The sequence below is a fragment of the Microcaecilia unicolor genome, chromosome 2 (genome assembly GCF_901765095.1).
Source record: "Microcaecilia unicolor chromosome 2, aMicUni1.1, whole genome shotgun sequence".
Lineage (NCBI taxonomy): Eukaryota > Metazoa > Chordata > Amphibia > Gymnophiona > Siphonopidae > Microcaecilia > Microcaecilia unicolor.
In genome coordinates this window covers 524,382,315-524,398,466 of record NC_044032.1, presented here as the reverse complement: position 1 = coordinate 524,398,466, position 16,152 = coordinate 524,382,315, and the positions used below count along the sequence as shown (strand labels likewise).

The 16,152-nt window shown below is 46.6% G+C and overlaps 1 protein-coding gene across 2 annotated transcripts in view; it reads right to left on the bottom strand.

The window, feature by feature from the left end:
• Positions 1–16,152, bottom strand: part of TBC1D19 (TBC1 domain family member 19) — a 321,596-nt gene that overhangs the window by 41,123 nt on the left and 264,321 nt on the right. For both annotated transcript variants that reach the window (XM_030192613.1, XM_030192614.1), the window contains exons 15-16: positions 9,142–9,186; positions 4,199–4,231 (exon numbers count right to left, since the gene is read on the bottom strand). In XM_030192613.1, the coding sequence (XP_030048473.1) occupies positions 4,199–4,231; positions 9,142–9,186 (78 nt within the window). The remainder of the gene's footprint in view (positions 1–4,198; positions 4,232–9,141; positions 9,187–16,152) is intronic.

Genomic DNA, 16,152 nt, shown 5'->3' with positions numbered 1-16,152 from the left:
TATCAATCAGTGCATGCATTATGTTCTTAGGACACACATCAACTGCCGATTCCCTCATTGGAAGTGGCAAGGTTAACATCTCTATCACAGGCCCAAGGTCATGGAATTCGCTTCCTGAGACCTTACTGCTGAGAGCGCCTTGATTCAATTAAAAAAAAAAAATCAGTTTTTTTTTTTAAAGAAGCCTTTAGTAGCTTACATTTTATATCATATTTTTTTATTTTTGTAAAATTTATGTACTAACATTATATATATTTATCATATGTTTTATGGTCATTGATCAGTTTTGCAATTTACAAGTAGGGTTTAAATAAATAAATAATAAATTGCAGGTTCCATTTTATGCAATGGGACCAATTCATTAATAATGTATATTGACAATGGTGTGCTGAAGCCGGCTCGCTCGATCCGGTTGTTAAATTTTGCCCGGACTTGCGAGCCGGTTGTTGGAAAGGGCGAGCCGGCTCTCCCTCCCTCCTCCCTCCGGATCCCTCACCGATCCTACCTTGACCATCGAATTCTTCGGGGCAGGCAGTGTTGCCTGCCCGCTGCTATCGCTGACTCTCCCCCACTGCCTGTTTGCGCTTTAAAAATGGCCGCCGAGACTTTCAGAGGCGGCCTCGCGAGACTTCTGTAAGTCTCAGAGGCCATTTTGAAGCGCGATCGGGCGGCGGAGGACAGTCAGCGATGGCAGCAGGCAGGCAACACTGCCTGCCCCGAAGAATTTGATGGCCAAGGTAGGGACGGTGAGGGACCGGATCCGGAGGGAGGGAGGGAAGGAGGGAGGAAGCAGGAGAATTGGCGGAACAAGTCGGGAGGGGGTGGCAGGGGAGAGAAGGGAGCTGCTGGTGCATACAGGGCAGGGGAGAGGAGAGAAGGGTCACTGCTGGACATGGGTGGATCATGGAGGGCAGGAGAGGGTCACTGCTGGACATGGGTGGATGGAGGGCAGGGGAGAGGAGGGTCTCTGGGTATGGGTGCATGGAGGGGAGGGCAGGGCAGGGGAGAGGAGAGGAGGGACACTGCTGGACATGGGTGGATGGAGGGCAGGGGAGAGAAGGGTCGCTGGACATGGGTGCATGCAGAGCAGGGGAGAGGAGGGTCACTGCTGGACATGGGTGGATAGAGGGCAGGGGAGAGAAGGGTCGCTGGGTATGGGTGCATGCTGGGCAGGGGAGAGGAGGGTCACTGTTGGACATGGGTGGATGGAGGGCAGGGGAAGGAGGGTCACTGGGTATGGGTGCATGCAGGGGAGAGGAGGGTCGCTGGATATGGGTGCATGCAGGGCAGGGGGAGAGAAGGGACACTGGACATGGGTGGATGGAGGGCAGGGGGAGAGGAGGGGAGAAAGAAGAAATACTGGACATGGATGGAGGGAAGGGAAGAGAGGAGAAAAACTGCACATGGATGAATAGGCAGAAGCTCCATCATGTCCTCTGAGACTGTAGACAAAGCGGTCTCCGCTTACAATGCCGCTCTCTCCTCTGCTTTGGACACCCTCGCTCCATCCACCTCCTGTCCCACAAAGCGTACTAGTCCCCAGCCTTGGCTGACCCCTTGCATCCGCTACCTTCGCTCCTGCACCTGATCTGCTGAACGCCTCTGGAGGAAATCTCATACCCATTCAGACTTCCTTCACTACAAATTCATGCTATCCTCCTTCCAGTCCTCCCTATTCCTTGCAAAACAGGACTACTACACCCAATTGACCAATTCTCTCAGCTCCAACCCTCGTCGTCTCCTCACCACCCTTAACTCCCTCCTCAAAGTGCCCCCCACTCCCACTCCCCCTTCACTCTCTCCTCAATCACTGGCTGACTACTTCCGTGACAAGATACAAAAGATCAACCTTGAGTTCACTACCAAGCCACCTCCTCCTCAGCCTGTAGCCCTATCCAACAACCAACCAACCATGGCCTCTTTCTCCTCCTTTCCTGAGATCACCGAGGATGAAACCTCCCGCCTTCTTTCCTCCTCGAAATGCACCACCTGTTCCTCCGATCCCATCCCCACCAACCTACTTAACACCATCTCCAATACTATCACCCCCTCCATCTGTTGCATCATTAACCTTTCTCTCTCCACTGCAACTGTCCCTGACACCTTCAAGCACGCAGTAGTCACACCTCTCCTAAAAAAAACATCACTTGACCCTACCTGCCCCTCCAACTACCGCCCCATCTCTCTCCTCCCCTTCCTCTCCAAAATACTTGAACGCGCCGTTCACAGTCGCTGCCTTGATTTTTTCTCCTCTCATGCCATCCTAGATCCACTTCAATCCGGCTTTCGCCCTCTACACTCGACAGAAACAGCACTCTCTAAAGTCTGCAATGACCTGCTCCTCGCCAAATCCAGAGGCCACTATTCCATCCTCATCCTGCTTGATCTATCCGCTGCGTTTGACACTGTCAATCATGATTTACTTCTTCCACATTGTCCTCTTTTGGGTTCCAAGGCTCTGTCCTCTCCTGGTTCTCCTCTTATCTCTCCCACCGCACCTTCAGAGTACACTCTCATGGATCTTCCTCCACCCCCATCCCACTATCTGTTGGAGTTCCCCAGGGATCTGTCCTTGGACCCCTTCTCTTCTCAATCTACACCTCCTCCCTAGGCTCACTGATCTCATCTCATGGTTTTCAGTATCATCTTTATGCTGACGACACCCAGCTATATCTCTCCACACCAGACATCACCGCGGAGACCCAGGCCAAGGTATCGGCCTGCTTATCCGACATTGCTGCCTGGATGTCCAACCGCCACCTGATGCTGAACATGTCCAAAACCGAACTCCTCGTCTTTCCACCTAAACCCACCTCTTCTCTTCCTCCACTCTCCATCTCAGTTGATAACACCCTCATCCTCCCCGTCCCATCTGCCCGCAACCTCGGAGTCATCTTCGACTCCTCCCTCTCTGCGCATATCCAACAGACTGCCAAGACCTGTCGCTTCTTCCTCTTCAACATCAGCAAAATTCGCCCTTTCCTATCTGAGCACACCACACGAACTCTTGTCCACGCTCTCATTACCTCTCGCCTTGACTACTGCAACCTACTCCTCACCGGTCTCCCACTTAGCCATCTATCCCCCCTTCAATCCGTTCAGAACGCTGCCGCACGTCTTATATTCCGCCAGAACCGATATACTCACACCACCCCTCTCCTCAAGTCACTTCACTGGCTTCTGATCAGATACCGCATACAATTCAAACTTCTCCTCCTTACCTACAAATGCACCCGGTCTGCAGCTCCTCACTACCTTTCTACCCTCATCTCCCCCTATGTCCCTGCCCGTAACCTCCGCTCACAGGACAAATCCCTCCTTTCAGTTCCCTTCTCCACCACTGCCAACTCCAGGCTCCGCTCATTCTGCCTTGCCTCACCCCTTTGCCTGGAACAATCTTCCTCAACCCCTACGCCAAGCTCCCTCCCTACCCATTTTCAAATCTCTGCTTAAAACTCACCTCTTCAATGCTGCGTTCGGCACCTAACCTTTCGTGAAATATAATATTCCCTATCAGACGGACTCCACACTTGTCTTTAGATTGTACACCTGTCTTTTAGATTGTAAGCTCCTTGAGCAGGGACTGTCCTTCCATGTTAAATTGTACAGCGCTGCGTAACCCTAGTAGCGCTTTAGAAATGTTAAGTAGTAGTAGTAGTAGTAGAAATGAAGAAGAAAGGAGGAAAGGAAAGAAATAAATGGAAAGGAAGCCCTGGAAACGGAGTTAAGAGGCCAGATAGCAGCAGAATCGGATACTGGGCCAGCATGATCAGAAAAACAGTCACCAGACAACAGAGGTAGAAAAAAATCATTTTATTTTCATCATAGTGTTTGGAATATGTTCACTTTGAGAATCAGGTGCTCAACATTAAAAGTTTATATTTTTTTACTTATTTATGGCATTTTATCCTACATTAAACATGGATTAGATTGGAACCTAGGATCATTTAATTTTTTTTTCCTGGAGAGAGTAATGCATTGCCCCCCCCCCCCCTATAGCCAGCTCTGCAATTTTGGGGGGCGCAGAGGTGGACGGGGGGGGGGGGGGGGGGGGGGAGCCCCGAGGTGGACCGGGGAGAAAGCCTGTTAAAACTTTACAAGCACACCTCTGTATATTGACAACATTTGTATAAGGGTAATGCACATTGAGGTAAATGTAACTCACTACGACATATAAAACATCAGTGTTTTCACTTACCATACATTGAAAATCCATGAAAAGGAATCACACCTATAAATTATAAAAGCATTCACTATCATTAAACATTTTGTCCATTCAACGTTACTAATTATTTGTATTAGTTACTCAAAAATAAACTTTTCAGAGGGGTCCTTTTACTAAGCTGTGCTATAGAGTGGCCTTAGTGTGACCTTATGTGAGTTATTTCTGTACTCTAAGGTCATTTTTACCACAGCAGTAAAATGGCCACTTTCTATTTTTTTCAATTAATGGCCATGCATTATGGTTATCTTGCTCTTAAAACTTGAAAACAGTATACCACAGATATAACTGTGATCTAAGATTTTGTGTGCATTTTAAAATACACTGAATTTAACCCCAAAATAGCCAAAATTATACAAAAACATTGGAAAGTTCTGAGCACACATGGTATCTTATGCCAGGAACAAAAATCTGGCTGATATTTCATCTAGTTCAGATGTTCGTACGACAATTATATCTAAAGGCATGGGAACATCAAAATGTGGTCAATGCTCAGTGTGTGAAAACATGGAAGAAGGCAATCAATTTTGGTGGGCTAAAAGAAATAAGATGATTACTATATTGAGCACCACTGATTTGAATACTACTAAGGTAATATATTTTATGCGTTGCCCAAGTGGAAGAAACCAAATGAAAATTGAAAACATGTTTAGTAGAACACAGACACTGCCTGAAAACTAAAAAATTGGAAGCCCCTATGGTTAAATACTGTGTAGAGTTCAATCATAGGTTTGAAGAACTCAAATGCATAGGTATTGAGCACATACCAAACAATGGCAGTAGGGGAGACATATCTAGAATTTCACGGCAACGTGAGCAGTGTTTGATTTATCATTATGATATGATAATTCCACATGGTTTGAACGGACCAATAGAATGGGATGCCTTTTTCTGATTGGTTACTAGCTATTCAGTGCAATAAAGTTTGTTGAAAAGATTCCTTTTTGCTATTTTTTGCCTCGGCAATTTTGAGAAAAGTTTCACCTCCTGACGCAGCTTCGCGAAACAAGGGGGCCCTTGTTGAGGATTAAGACTTGAATTCTGTACCATAATTTTGGAATGCTGTTTTCATCATATTTTCTAGAAGAGGAAAGGGAAATGGGACTTGATATACAGCCTTTCTGAGATTTTTGCAACTACATTCAAAGCGGTTTACATATATTCAGGTACTTATTTTGTACCATGGGCAATGGAAGGTTAAGTGACTTGCCCAGAGTCACAAGGAGCTGCAGTAGGAATTGAACTCAGTTCCCTAGGATCAAAGTCCACTGCACTAACCACTAGGCTACTCCTCCACTCTATAAGAGACTATAAGAAAACTGAGTGCTTACATTTAAAGTTATATATGCAAATGTAGTGGCTCAATTCTGGTCTTGAAACTGAAGTAGACAGTTTGATTACAAACACTTAAAAATTTGAGAAAGTAGTTCCCTTTATTATTAAGTTTTTGTATATTACTGACAGTTGTTTTTTTTCTCCCTTCGGGGAGTTGTTTCCCACTTTGGTTTTTACAACTTGCCAGTGGGCCGATGAGAGTGCACCTCATAGGGTTATGTGTAAAAGTCTATTACTTATCCTGGGGCAGTTGAGGGTCGTATTAAGAACAATTATATCTGTGGCATACTCTCTCTCAAGTTTTAAGAGCAAGATAATTTATTTATTGTTTGGTATTTACCAACTGCTCTTCCATTAACCTTTCTGGTGATCATGCATTATGGTTGACATTAGCGTGCGTCCATAAAAGAAAAAAAAAGGGAGCACTTCCTGACACCTAGGCCCCTTTAACAAAGACGCACTTCCGGCTGTCGGTGCGGTAATGCTGACATAGCCCATTTACTTTGAATGGGCCGTGGTGGCAGCCACTAGCAAGGCTTTGTAAATGGGTGCCCTATTTTGTTGGTTGTAAGGGTCCCACGGTAATTTGCATTAATCAGTTAACATATGGTAATGTGGGCATGCTGAGTAGTACTGGAACACCCACTTTCTACCCCTAGACACTCACTTTGCACAAAAATAAAAAAATATTTTTTTAGTGCGTGGATAGAGCACACTGCAGAATGCTTGAACACATCCCATGGTAAGACCTTTTAAACTGCAGTAAGCTTAGTAAAAGGACTCTCATAGATCCATGTTTCCAAAAATGAAATAAGAATATAACAAATAATGCTATTTTACAAAACTAAACTACTTTAGAAACATTTTTAGTCCTTATAATTAATTTACATATATTTTCAGAAATATTTGCTAGGTTACTGTTAGCATCTTCAAAATCCAAATATAGTTGTGTATATTGATAATTCACTTCTGGACTTCACTGTGCTGTGAGGTGAAATCAAAATTGAAGAAACAGGTGCAAGTGACAGTGAAGAAAGATGAAACAACTGCTTAAGCCAGGGGTTCTCAACTCAGTCTTCGGGACACACCCAGCCAGTCAGGCTTTCAGGATACCCACAATGAATATGAATAAGATAGATTTGCATACAATGGAGGTAGTGCATGCATTTATCTCATGCATATTCATTGTGGGTATCCTGAAAACCTGACTGGCTGGGAGTGTCCCAAGGACTGGGTTGAGAACCCCTGGCTTAAGCTAAAAGACTAATACATGAAAATGTTTATGGTGGCCATATACTCCCAGATTCTATATATCGCGCTTAGTGTGCGGCTCTGAAATCTAAGCATATTCCACAACAACGCATATCCAGCAGATAGCCAAGACCTGTCGCTTCTTCCTCTATAACATTAGCAAAATTCGCCCCTTCCTCTCCGAGCACACCACCCGAACTCTCATCCACTCTCTCATTACCTCTCGCCTTGACTACTGCAACCTACTCCTCACCGGCCTCCCACTTAGCCATCTATCCCCCCTTCAGTCCATTCAGAACTCTGCCGCACGTCTTATCTTCCGCCTTAACCGATATACTCATATCACCCCTCTCCTCAAGTCACTTCACTGGCTTCCGATCAGATACCGAATACAGTTCAAGCTTCTCCTACTCACCTACAAATGCACTCGATCTGCAGCCCCTCCTTACCTCTCTACCCTCATCTCCCCTTACGTCCCCACCCGTAACCTCAGCTCTCAAGACAAATCCCTCCTTTCAGTACCCTTCTCCACCACCGCCAACTCTAGGCTTCGCCTTCTGCCTCGCCTCTCCCCATGCTTGGAACAAACTCCCCGAGCCCATATGCCGGGCCCCCTCCCTACCCATCTTCAAATCATTGCTCAAAGCCCACCTCTTCAATGTCGCCTTCGGCACCTAATCACTACATCTCTTCTCAGGAAATCTCTTATACCCCAACTTGACATTTCGTCCTTTAGATTGTAAGCTCTTCTGAGCAGGGACCGTCCTTATTCGTTAATTTGTACAGCGCTGCGTAACCCTGGTAGCGCTCTAGAAATGTTAAGTAGTAGTAGTAGTTATAGTATTTAACAAGCAATAATTAGCACTGATTGATAATTAGAATTTATGCGCATAACTCACTAAGCATATTCTGTAATGAACTGCACCTAAATTCTAAGGCATGCAGTTCAAAAGGGACGTGGCCATGGGTGTTCCCAAATATACATGTGCTATAGAATATGGCCCAGTCTGTGTAAACCTACATGCAGGGATTTACGCCACATTTTCATTGGTGTGAATGGAGGCACATTGTTCAAGGCGCTGGGATAACAACTAAGCGTATTCTATATACTACACTTAAATCTTATAGAATATGCTTAGTTTTCCGTGCAGATTTTTTAAGCGCCATATATAAATCTGGCCCATAATGTTCAATTTATAAGTTTGAACATTCTGTTGGTCATTTTAGAAACACTATTCATGTTTTAAACATGCACATCCCAGCATATCGACATCTAAACCTCCTAGGTCTAAAGCACAATCTCAGAACAAATCTAAGCGCAGGCAGAGGATACCAAAAAAATAAATGTACAGCTGGTGTTTTCAATCATACTGCTCTCCCAAAAGCTGTTTGGAAGAGCCAAGTTTTAAGTTCTGCTTTAAAGCACTTAAAAGAAAGGCTGCTAAAGAGAGATAGAGGGAGACTATTCCAGGTATGGCATGCTGGAAAGAAAAAAGACACTATGACATGGGGATTCTAAATAGGCAAGTCTAGGACTAGGTAGAACTAAACGATGGCCGTTTAGGGAACACACAGTCCTGGCAGGACAATAGGGGACGGTTAACGGTGAGAGGTAATCCGGAGTGCCCATTCTTAAGGCCTTGAAGGTTAGACTTGCAACTTTAAATGTAATTCGCTGCTCGATGGGAAGCCAGTGGCATTGTTTCAGGAGAGGTGTAGTGTGGTCAAAGCGATGGGCACGGCACAATAACTTAATGTCTGTATTTTGAAGTGTTTGGAATTTCTTCAGTGTACTACAAGGTAGCCCAGCGTACACTACATTACAGTAGTCCATAGAAGAAGTGAAAAAGAAGAGAATTTACTGGCATATTGGCAGAGAAAGACTTTGTGAATTCAAGAATAGTTAATATGTTACAACAATGTCACATCTAATAATACAAAGTTTCCTTGGGAAAAACAAAATATCCTTACGAACAAGAAAACATTGTGTCTCTTTATAAGCCACTCTGAAGTAATATCAAAATGTTTTCAGCTACTGCATGTTAATTTTTTCTGACTTGATTATATCACATTAGTAACAACTATTTCAATGAACCAGTAACTTCCTAAAAATGTTTACTTATGCAAATGTATAGTCAACTGGATTAATCTCACAATCTTGACACAAGATCTTATTAGATTCCTATGAAAGACAAAATCAATACAGGCAGGTGGCACCTTACAGACTAACCAACTTATGAGCTTTCGAGGGCCAGAATCCACTTTCTTAGCAGCAATTATGAAAAGGTTATTTTTCTGCCTACCACTAGAGGAAGACATTGTATAATTCTTACCATTAGGTGGATAAACAACAGCATATTCTTCTAATCCAAGCTTTCCTGTAATTGAAGGTAACAGGTATTTAATACAATTAGATGTTTGGAATTTTGTTTTATTATTTTTAAGGTCTGGTATGTATCATGTTTGACAGAGTGAACCATTTTAGGCCTACATGCAATAAAAATATTCTTAGAGATAAGGCTTCTTTTTGAGTTGTTTATAATTTAGGTGTTCATTTTCCAGCTAATTAGAGGTTCACCGAGAGTACAAAAAAAAAAAATCAGTATTTATCAGGGGTTTTGCCCCACGTGTACTATTGCTGATATCTTTTATAGTTGAATCAAACATATTGCTGTATTTGAGGAATCAATAGCAAGAAAAAAAAAACCACACAAACACTGTGAAAGATCTAAGCCATGCCAGGATAGAGCTGAGAGAGTACACATCTTATTTTAATCTGTGTGGGCTATATTTTATCAGTGTTCCTCAGTTAAAATCTATCATCAGAACTCCTACTTATAGGCAAATGGAGTTAATTCTATAAAGTGGCACTATGTCAATTATGCGAGTAAGTTATTGGAATAGTAATATATGCATATATGTGTAAACATATATATATTAATACCAAAATTCTGTATATGCACTATTCTGTTAATACACACATATGTTACATGGTACATATTTTACAGGTAGGCGTACACACAGGAAAGTGTGCATGGAGTATGGGCAAAACTCACACATATGTGTAATTTATAGACTATTATAAGTTACACATATATCTCTGGGCTCCATGCTTCGGCTTCTACTTTGGTAGGTTTGCTTGGTGCTCTTGTGTGTTTTCTACTACCCTCGTTGCTGTCTATCTTGTTGCTGACTACTGCCTGAACCCGGATATTCTCTGCTTGCTGCCTGACTCTGACTACTGCCTGAACCCGGATACTCTCTGTTTGCTGCCTGCCTCTGACTACTGCCTGAACCCGGACACTCTCTGCTTGCTGCCTGCCTCTGACTACTGCCTGAACCCGGATTAACCTCTGCCTGCTGCCAATCACTGCCTACGGCCTGAACTCAGATTACTCCCTGCTTGCTGCTTGTGGCCCTGATTCCTGCCTGCATCCGGATGTCCTGTCGGCCGCCCGCACCTAGGGGCTCAACCCTCGGGGAACGGCGGTCACCACAGTTGAAGCTTCAGGGTTGCTTGGCTGCCTAGAGGTTCGAGTCTTCGTCCCTGTGCTCCGCCTGGCACAAGGACTCACGAGTGTGACAGGAGCAAAAGAGGCACTCAGGGAGTACAAGGCTGTAGCAGAGAAACTGAATGAATGCTTTGCTTTTTTTGTCTTTTCGGAAGAAGATGTAAGAGATCTGCCTGTACCAGAAATGATTTTCAAAGGTGAAGATGCAGAGGAACTGAAGGAAATCTTGGTGAACCTGGAAGATGTACTAAGTCAAATTGACAAATTAAAGAGTATTTTATTTATTTATTTATGTTTTGCTCACACCTTTTTCAGTAGTAGCTCAAGGTGAGTTACATTCAGGTACTCTGGATATTTCTCTAGCCCAGGAGGGCTCACAATCTAAGTTTGTACCTGAGGCAATGGAGGACTAAGTGACTTGCCCAAGATCACAAGGAGCAGCAGTGGGATTTGAACCGGCCACCTCTGGATTGCAAGACCGGTGCTCTAACCTCTAGATCACTCTTCCACTCCACTCCTCCACTAGTAAATCACCTGGACCGGATAGCATACATCTAAGGGTACTCAAAGAACTCAAGCATGAAATTGCTGATCTGCTGTTAGTAATATATAATCTGTCGTTAAAATTGTCCGTAGTAGGAAGGAGCTGATGGGCTGGGAGGACATACAAGAAGTGGAAGGACAGTGGTCCAGGCTGAAAGAAGCTATAAATAGGGCCACAAACCTTTATGTAAGGAAAGTAAATAAAAGCAAGAGAAAAAGGAAACCGATATGGTTCTCCAAGCAAGTGGCTGAGAAAATAAAGGCTAAAGAGTTGGCGTTCCAGATATACAGAAAAACTCAAGAAGAAGAACACGGGGATGAATACCGGATGAAACTGAAAGAAGCCAAGAGAGAGATGCGTCTGGCGAAAGCGCAAGCGGAAGAACAAATGGCTAGAAATGTAAGGAGGGGTGACAAAAATTTCTTCAGGTATATTAGTGAAAGGAGAATGACTAAAAAGGGAATTGTGAGACTAAAAGATACTGCGAACCGCTATGTGGATAATGATGAAGAAAAAGCAAATTTGCTAAATAGATACTTTTGTTCTGTTTTCACAGAAGAAAATCCAGGAGAAGGACCGCGATTGACTGGCAAAAGTACAAATGAGAATGGAGTGGATATAGCACCGTTCATGGAAGAGAGTGTGTATAAACAACTTCAAAATCTAAAGGTGGTCAAAGCCATGGGACCGGACGGGATCCACCCCAGGATATTGAGGGAGCTCAGAGAGGTTCTGGCGGGTCCTCTTAAAGATTTGTTTAATAAATCCTTGGACACGGGAGAGGTTCCGAGGGATTGGAGAACGACGGATGTGGTCCCTCTTCACAAAAGTGGTGATAGGGAAGAAGCTGGAAACTACAGGCCGGTAAGCCTCACCTTGGTTATTGGAAAAGTAATGGAAGCGATGCTGAAGGAAAGGATAGTGAATTTCCTGGAAACCAATAAGTTGCAAGATCCGAGACAACATGGTTTTACCAAAGTTAAATTGTGCCAAACGAATCTCATTCAGTTCTTTGACTGGGTGACCGGAGAACTGAATCAGGGACGAGCTATAGACGCAATCTACTTAGATTTCAGCAAAGCTTTTGACATGGTTCCCCACAGGAGGCTCTTAAATAAACTGGAAGGGCTGAAGATAGGACCCGAAGTGGTGAACTGGATTAGGAACTGGTTGACGGACAGATGCCAGAGGGTGGTGGTTAATGGAATTTGCTCGGATGAGGGAAAGGTGAGTAGTGGAGTGTCTCAGGGATCAGTGCTGGGGCTGATTCTGTTCAATATATTTGTGAGTGACATTGCCGAAGGGTTAGAAGGTAAAATTTGCCTATTTGCGGATGATACTAACATTTGTAACAGAGTGGACACCCGGGAGGGAGTGGAAAACATGAAAAAGGATCTCAGGAAGCTAGCAGAATGGTCTAAGGTTTGACAATTAAAATTCAATGCGAAGAAATGCAAAGTGATGCACTTAGGGAGTAGAAATCCATGGGAGACGTATGTGTTAGGCGGTGAGTCTGATAAGTACGGACGGGGAGAGGGATCTTGGGGTGATAGTATCTGAGGATCTGAAGGCGACGAAACAGTGTGACAAGGCGGTGGCCCTAACTAGAAGGTTGCTAGGCTGTATAGAGAGAGGTGTGACCAGCAGAAGAAGGTAAAATTATGTATCATACCTGATAATTTTCTTTCCATTAATCATAGCTGATCAATCCATAGACTGGTGGGTTGTGTCCATCTACCAGCAGGTGGAGATAGAGAGCAATCCTTTTGCCTCCCTATATGTGGTCATGTGCTGCCGGAAACTCCTCAGTATGTCGATATCCAAGCTCCATCCACAGGACTCAGCACTTAGAGAATTACACCCACGAAGGGACACTCTGCCCAGCTCACCACCGCCGAAACGGGGGAGGGGAATTAACCCAGCTCATCCCCACACAAGTGGGGGAGGGGAATCCGTCCAGCTCATCCCCGCGGAGCGGGGGAGGGACACCACACCCGCCGATGCGGGGGATCTGGCTTATCCTGCAACCGCAACCGCGGGAGGAGCTGACTGACCCTAATACCGCCGAAGCGGGAGGGGTACAAAACTGCCCTACTGCCGCACAAAGCGGGAGGGAGCGCCGGCAGAATTTAAGTCTCAATCCAGCCCCGTAAAACGGAGGGGAGAGGAATGCAGCAGCTCACTGTAACACAAATTCGTCTCAACTCTTGAAGAATTCATTGAAAAACTTGAACACGAAGTCCTCCTGAACAGGAACTGAAGACTGAACTTGAACCTGAAATACAACCAGAATATAAACAGTACAGATATCTGGGAGGGGCTATGGATTGATCAGCTATGATTAATGGAAAGAAAATTATCAGGTATGATACATAATTTTACCTTCCATATCATCATGCTGATCAATCCATAGACTGGTGGGATGTACCGAAGCAGTACTCACCCAGGGCGGGACATTGAAATCCCTGACCGCAACACTGAAGCTCCAAACCGGGCCTCCGCCCGAGCAGCCACAGTCAAGCGGTAATGCCTGGAGAAGGTATGGGCCGAAGCCCAAGTTGCCGCCTTGCAAATCTCTTCCAAGGAGACGGACCCGGCCTCTGCCATCGAGGCCGCCTGAGCTCTAGTGGAGTGAGCCTTCAGCTGGATAGGCGGCACCTTCCCCGCGGCCACATAAGCCGCTGCAATGGCTTCCTTGACCCATCTTGCCACAGTAGGCTTAGCAGCCTGCAGACCCTTACGAGGACCTGCAAACAGGACAAACAGATGATCCGATTTCCGGAAATCATTGGTCACTTCCAAGTATCTGATGATGACACGTCTCACATCCAGATATTTGACAGCAGAGTATTCCTCTGGGTAGTCCTCCCTACGAAAGGAAGGGAGACCGAGCTGCTGATTCACATGGAAGCGAGAAACAATCTTGGGCAGGAAGGAAGGCACTGTGCGAACAGTCACTCCTGCCTCAGTGAACTGCAGAAAAGGCTCTCGACATGAGAGTGCCTGGAGCTCGGAAACTCTTCTGGCTGAAGTGATAGCCACCAAAAAGACTGCTTTCAACGTCAGGTCTTTCAGAGATGCCCTCGACAAGGGTTCAAAAGGCGGCTTCTGCAATGCTCTTAGCACCAGGTTGAGATTCCACGCAGGCACCACTGAGTGCAGAGGAGGGCGCAGGTGATTAACTCCCTTGAGAAAGCGCACCACATCTGGCTGCGAAGCCAGGGAAACACCCTTCAGGCGGCCCCTGAAGCAAGCCAGAGCCGCTACCTGGACTTTAAGGGAACTGAGCGACAGGCCTTTCTCCAGACCTTCTTGCAGGAACGCCAACACTGAAGAAATTGGAGCAGTGAAGGGAGAAAGTGAGCCTGCTTCACACCACGCTGCAAAGATACGCCAAACCCTGGCGTAAGCAGTAGAAGTAGAGCGCTTCCTCGCTCTCAGCAGAGTGGCGATGACCTTGTCTGAGAAGCCCTTCTTTCTCAGACGCTGCCGCTCAATAGCCAGGCCGTAAGACCAAAGGGGGAGGGATCCTCCATCACCACGGGACCCTGATGTAATAAGCCCTGCTCCACTGGCAGCCGCAGAGGATCGTCGACTGAGAGCCTGATCAAGTCCGCATACCAGGGACGTCTGGGCCAGTCCGGACCCACCAGGATTATCCGGCCCGGATGCTTTGCCACCCGGTCTAGCACCCTGCTCAACATGGGCCAGGGCGGGAACACATAGAGAAGCTCTTGTGTCGGCCACTGTTGGAGAAGAGCATCTACTCCCAGGGATCGAGGGTCCCATCCTCTGCTGAAAAAGCGCGGCACTTGGCAATTGGCCGATGATGCCATCAGATCTAGGCTCGGCTGGCCCCAGCGCTTCGTGATGTCCAAGAACGCCTGAGCAGATAGCTGCCACTCTCCGGGCTCCAAGGTATGGCGACTGAGAAAGTCCGCCTTGACATTCATGACTCCGGCAATGTGGGCCGCTGACAGCTGTTCCAGGTTCGCTTCCGCCCACTGGCATAGATTCATGGCCTCCTTGGCTAGAGGGGCGCTCTTGGTACCTCCCTGGCGGTTGACATAGGCCACAGCTGTGGCATTGTCCGACAGGACCCGTACTGGCTTCAACGCTAGTACCGGGATGAACTCCAAAAGCGCCAACCGAATGGCTCCGAGTTCCAGGAGGTTGATAGACCACTTTGCCTCTGCAGGAGACCAGAGCCCCTGCGCTGTCCTTCCCAAGCAGTGGGCTCCCCAGCCCGACAAAGAGGCGTCCGTCGTGACGACAATCCACTCCGGGGTCACCAGAGGCATTCCCGCAGACAACTTGACTGTCTGCATCCACCAGCTCAGCGCCTTGCGCACTGCTGGGTCCAAGGGAAGGCGCACAGCATAATCCTCCGACATCGGAGTCCAGCACTGCAGCAGAGAGTGTTGTAGTGGTCTCATATGAGCCCTGGCCCAGGGCACTACTTCCATCGTGGCCGTCATAGAGCCCAACAGCTGCACATAGTCCCAAGCCCGAAGAGGAGAGGCTACTAGGAACTGGTCCACCTGAGCCTGAAGCTTGACAATCCGATTGTCTGGCAGGAACACTCTGCCCACTTGGGTGTCGAATCGAACACCCAGATACTCCAGGGACTGAGTCGGGCGCAGCTGGCTCTTCTCCCAGTTGATGATCCACCCCAGGGAGCTCAAAAGAGCAACCACCCGGTCCACAGCTTTGCCGCACTCTGCATAAGAGGGGGCTCAGATCAACCAGTCGTCCAGATAAGGATGGACTTGTACTCCTTCCTTTCGCAGGAAGGCCGCGATGACCACCATTACTTTGGAGAAGGTCCGCGGAGCAGTAGCCAACCCGAAAGGGAGGGCTCTGAACTGGAAGTGTCGGCCCAGGACTGCAAAACGCAGAAAGCGTTGATGAGGAGGCCAGATGGGAATATGCAGGTACGCTTCCTTGATGTCCAAGGAAGCCAAGAACTCTCCTGCCTTCACTGCCGCTATAACAGAGCGGAGAGTCTCCATGCGAAAGTGCCGCACTTTCAAGGCCCGATTGACCCCTTTGAGGTCGAGGATAGGCCGGACAGAACCTCCTTTCTTTGATACCACAAAGTAAATGGAGTAACGTCCCTTGCCAGTCTGATTTTCTGGCACCGGAACGACCGCACCCAGGCGGATCAAGTTGTCCAAGGTCTGCTGCACTGCCACAGCTTTGACCGGAGACTTGCAGGGAGAGAGTACAAACCCGTCTCTTAAGGGTCGGCAGAACTCTAACTTGTAGCCGTCTCTGATGACTTCCAG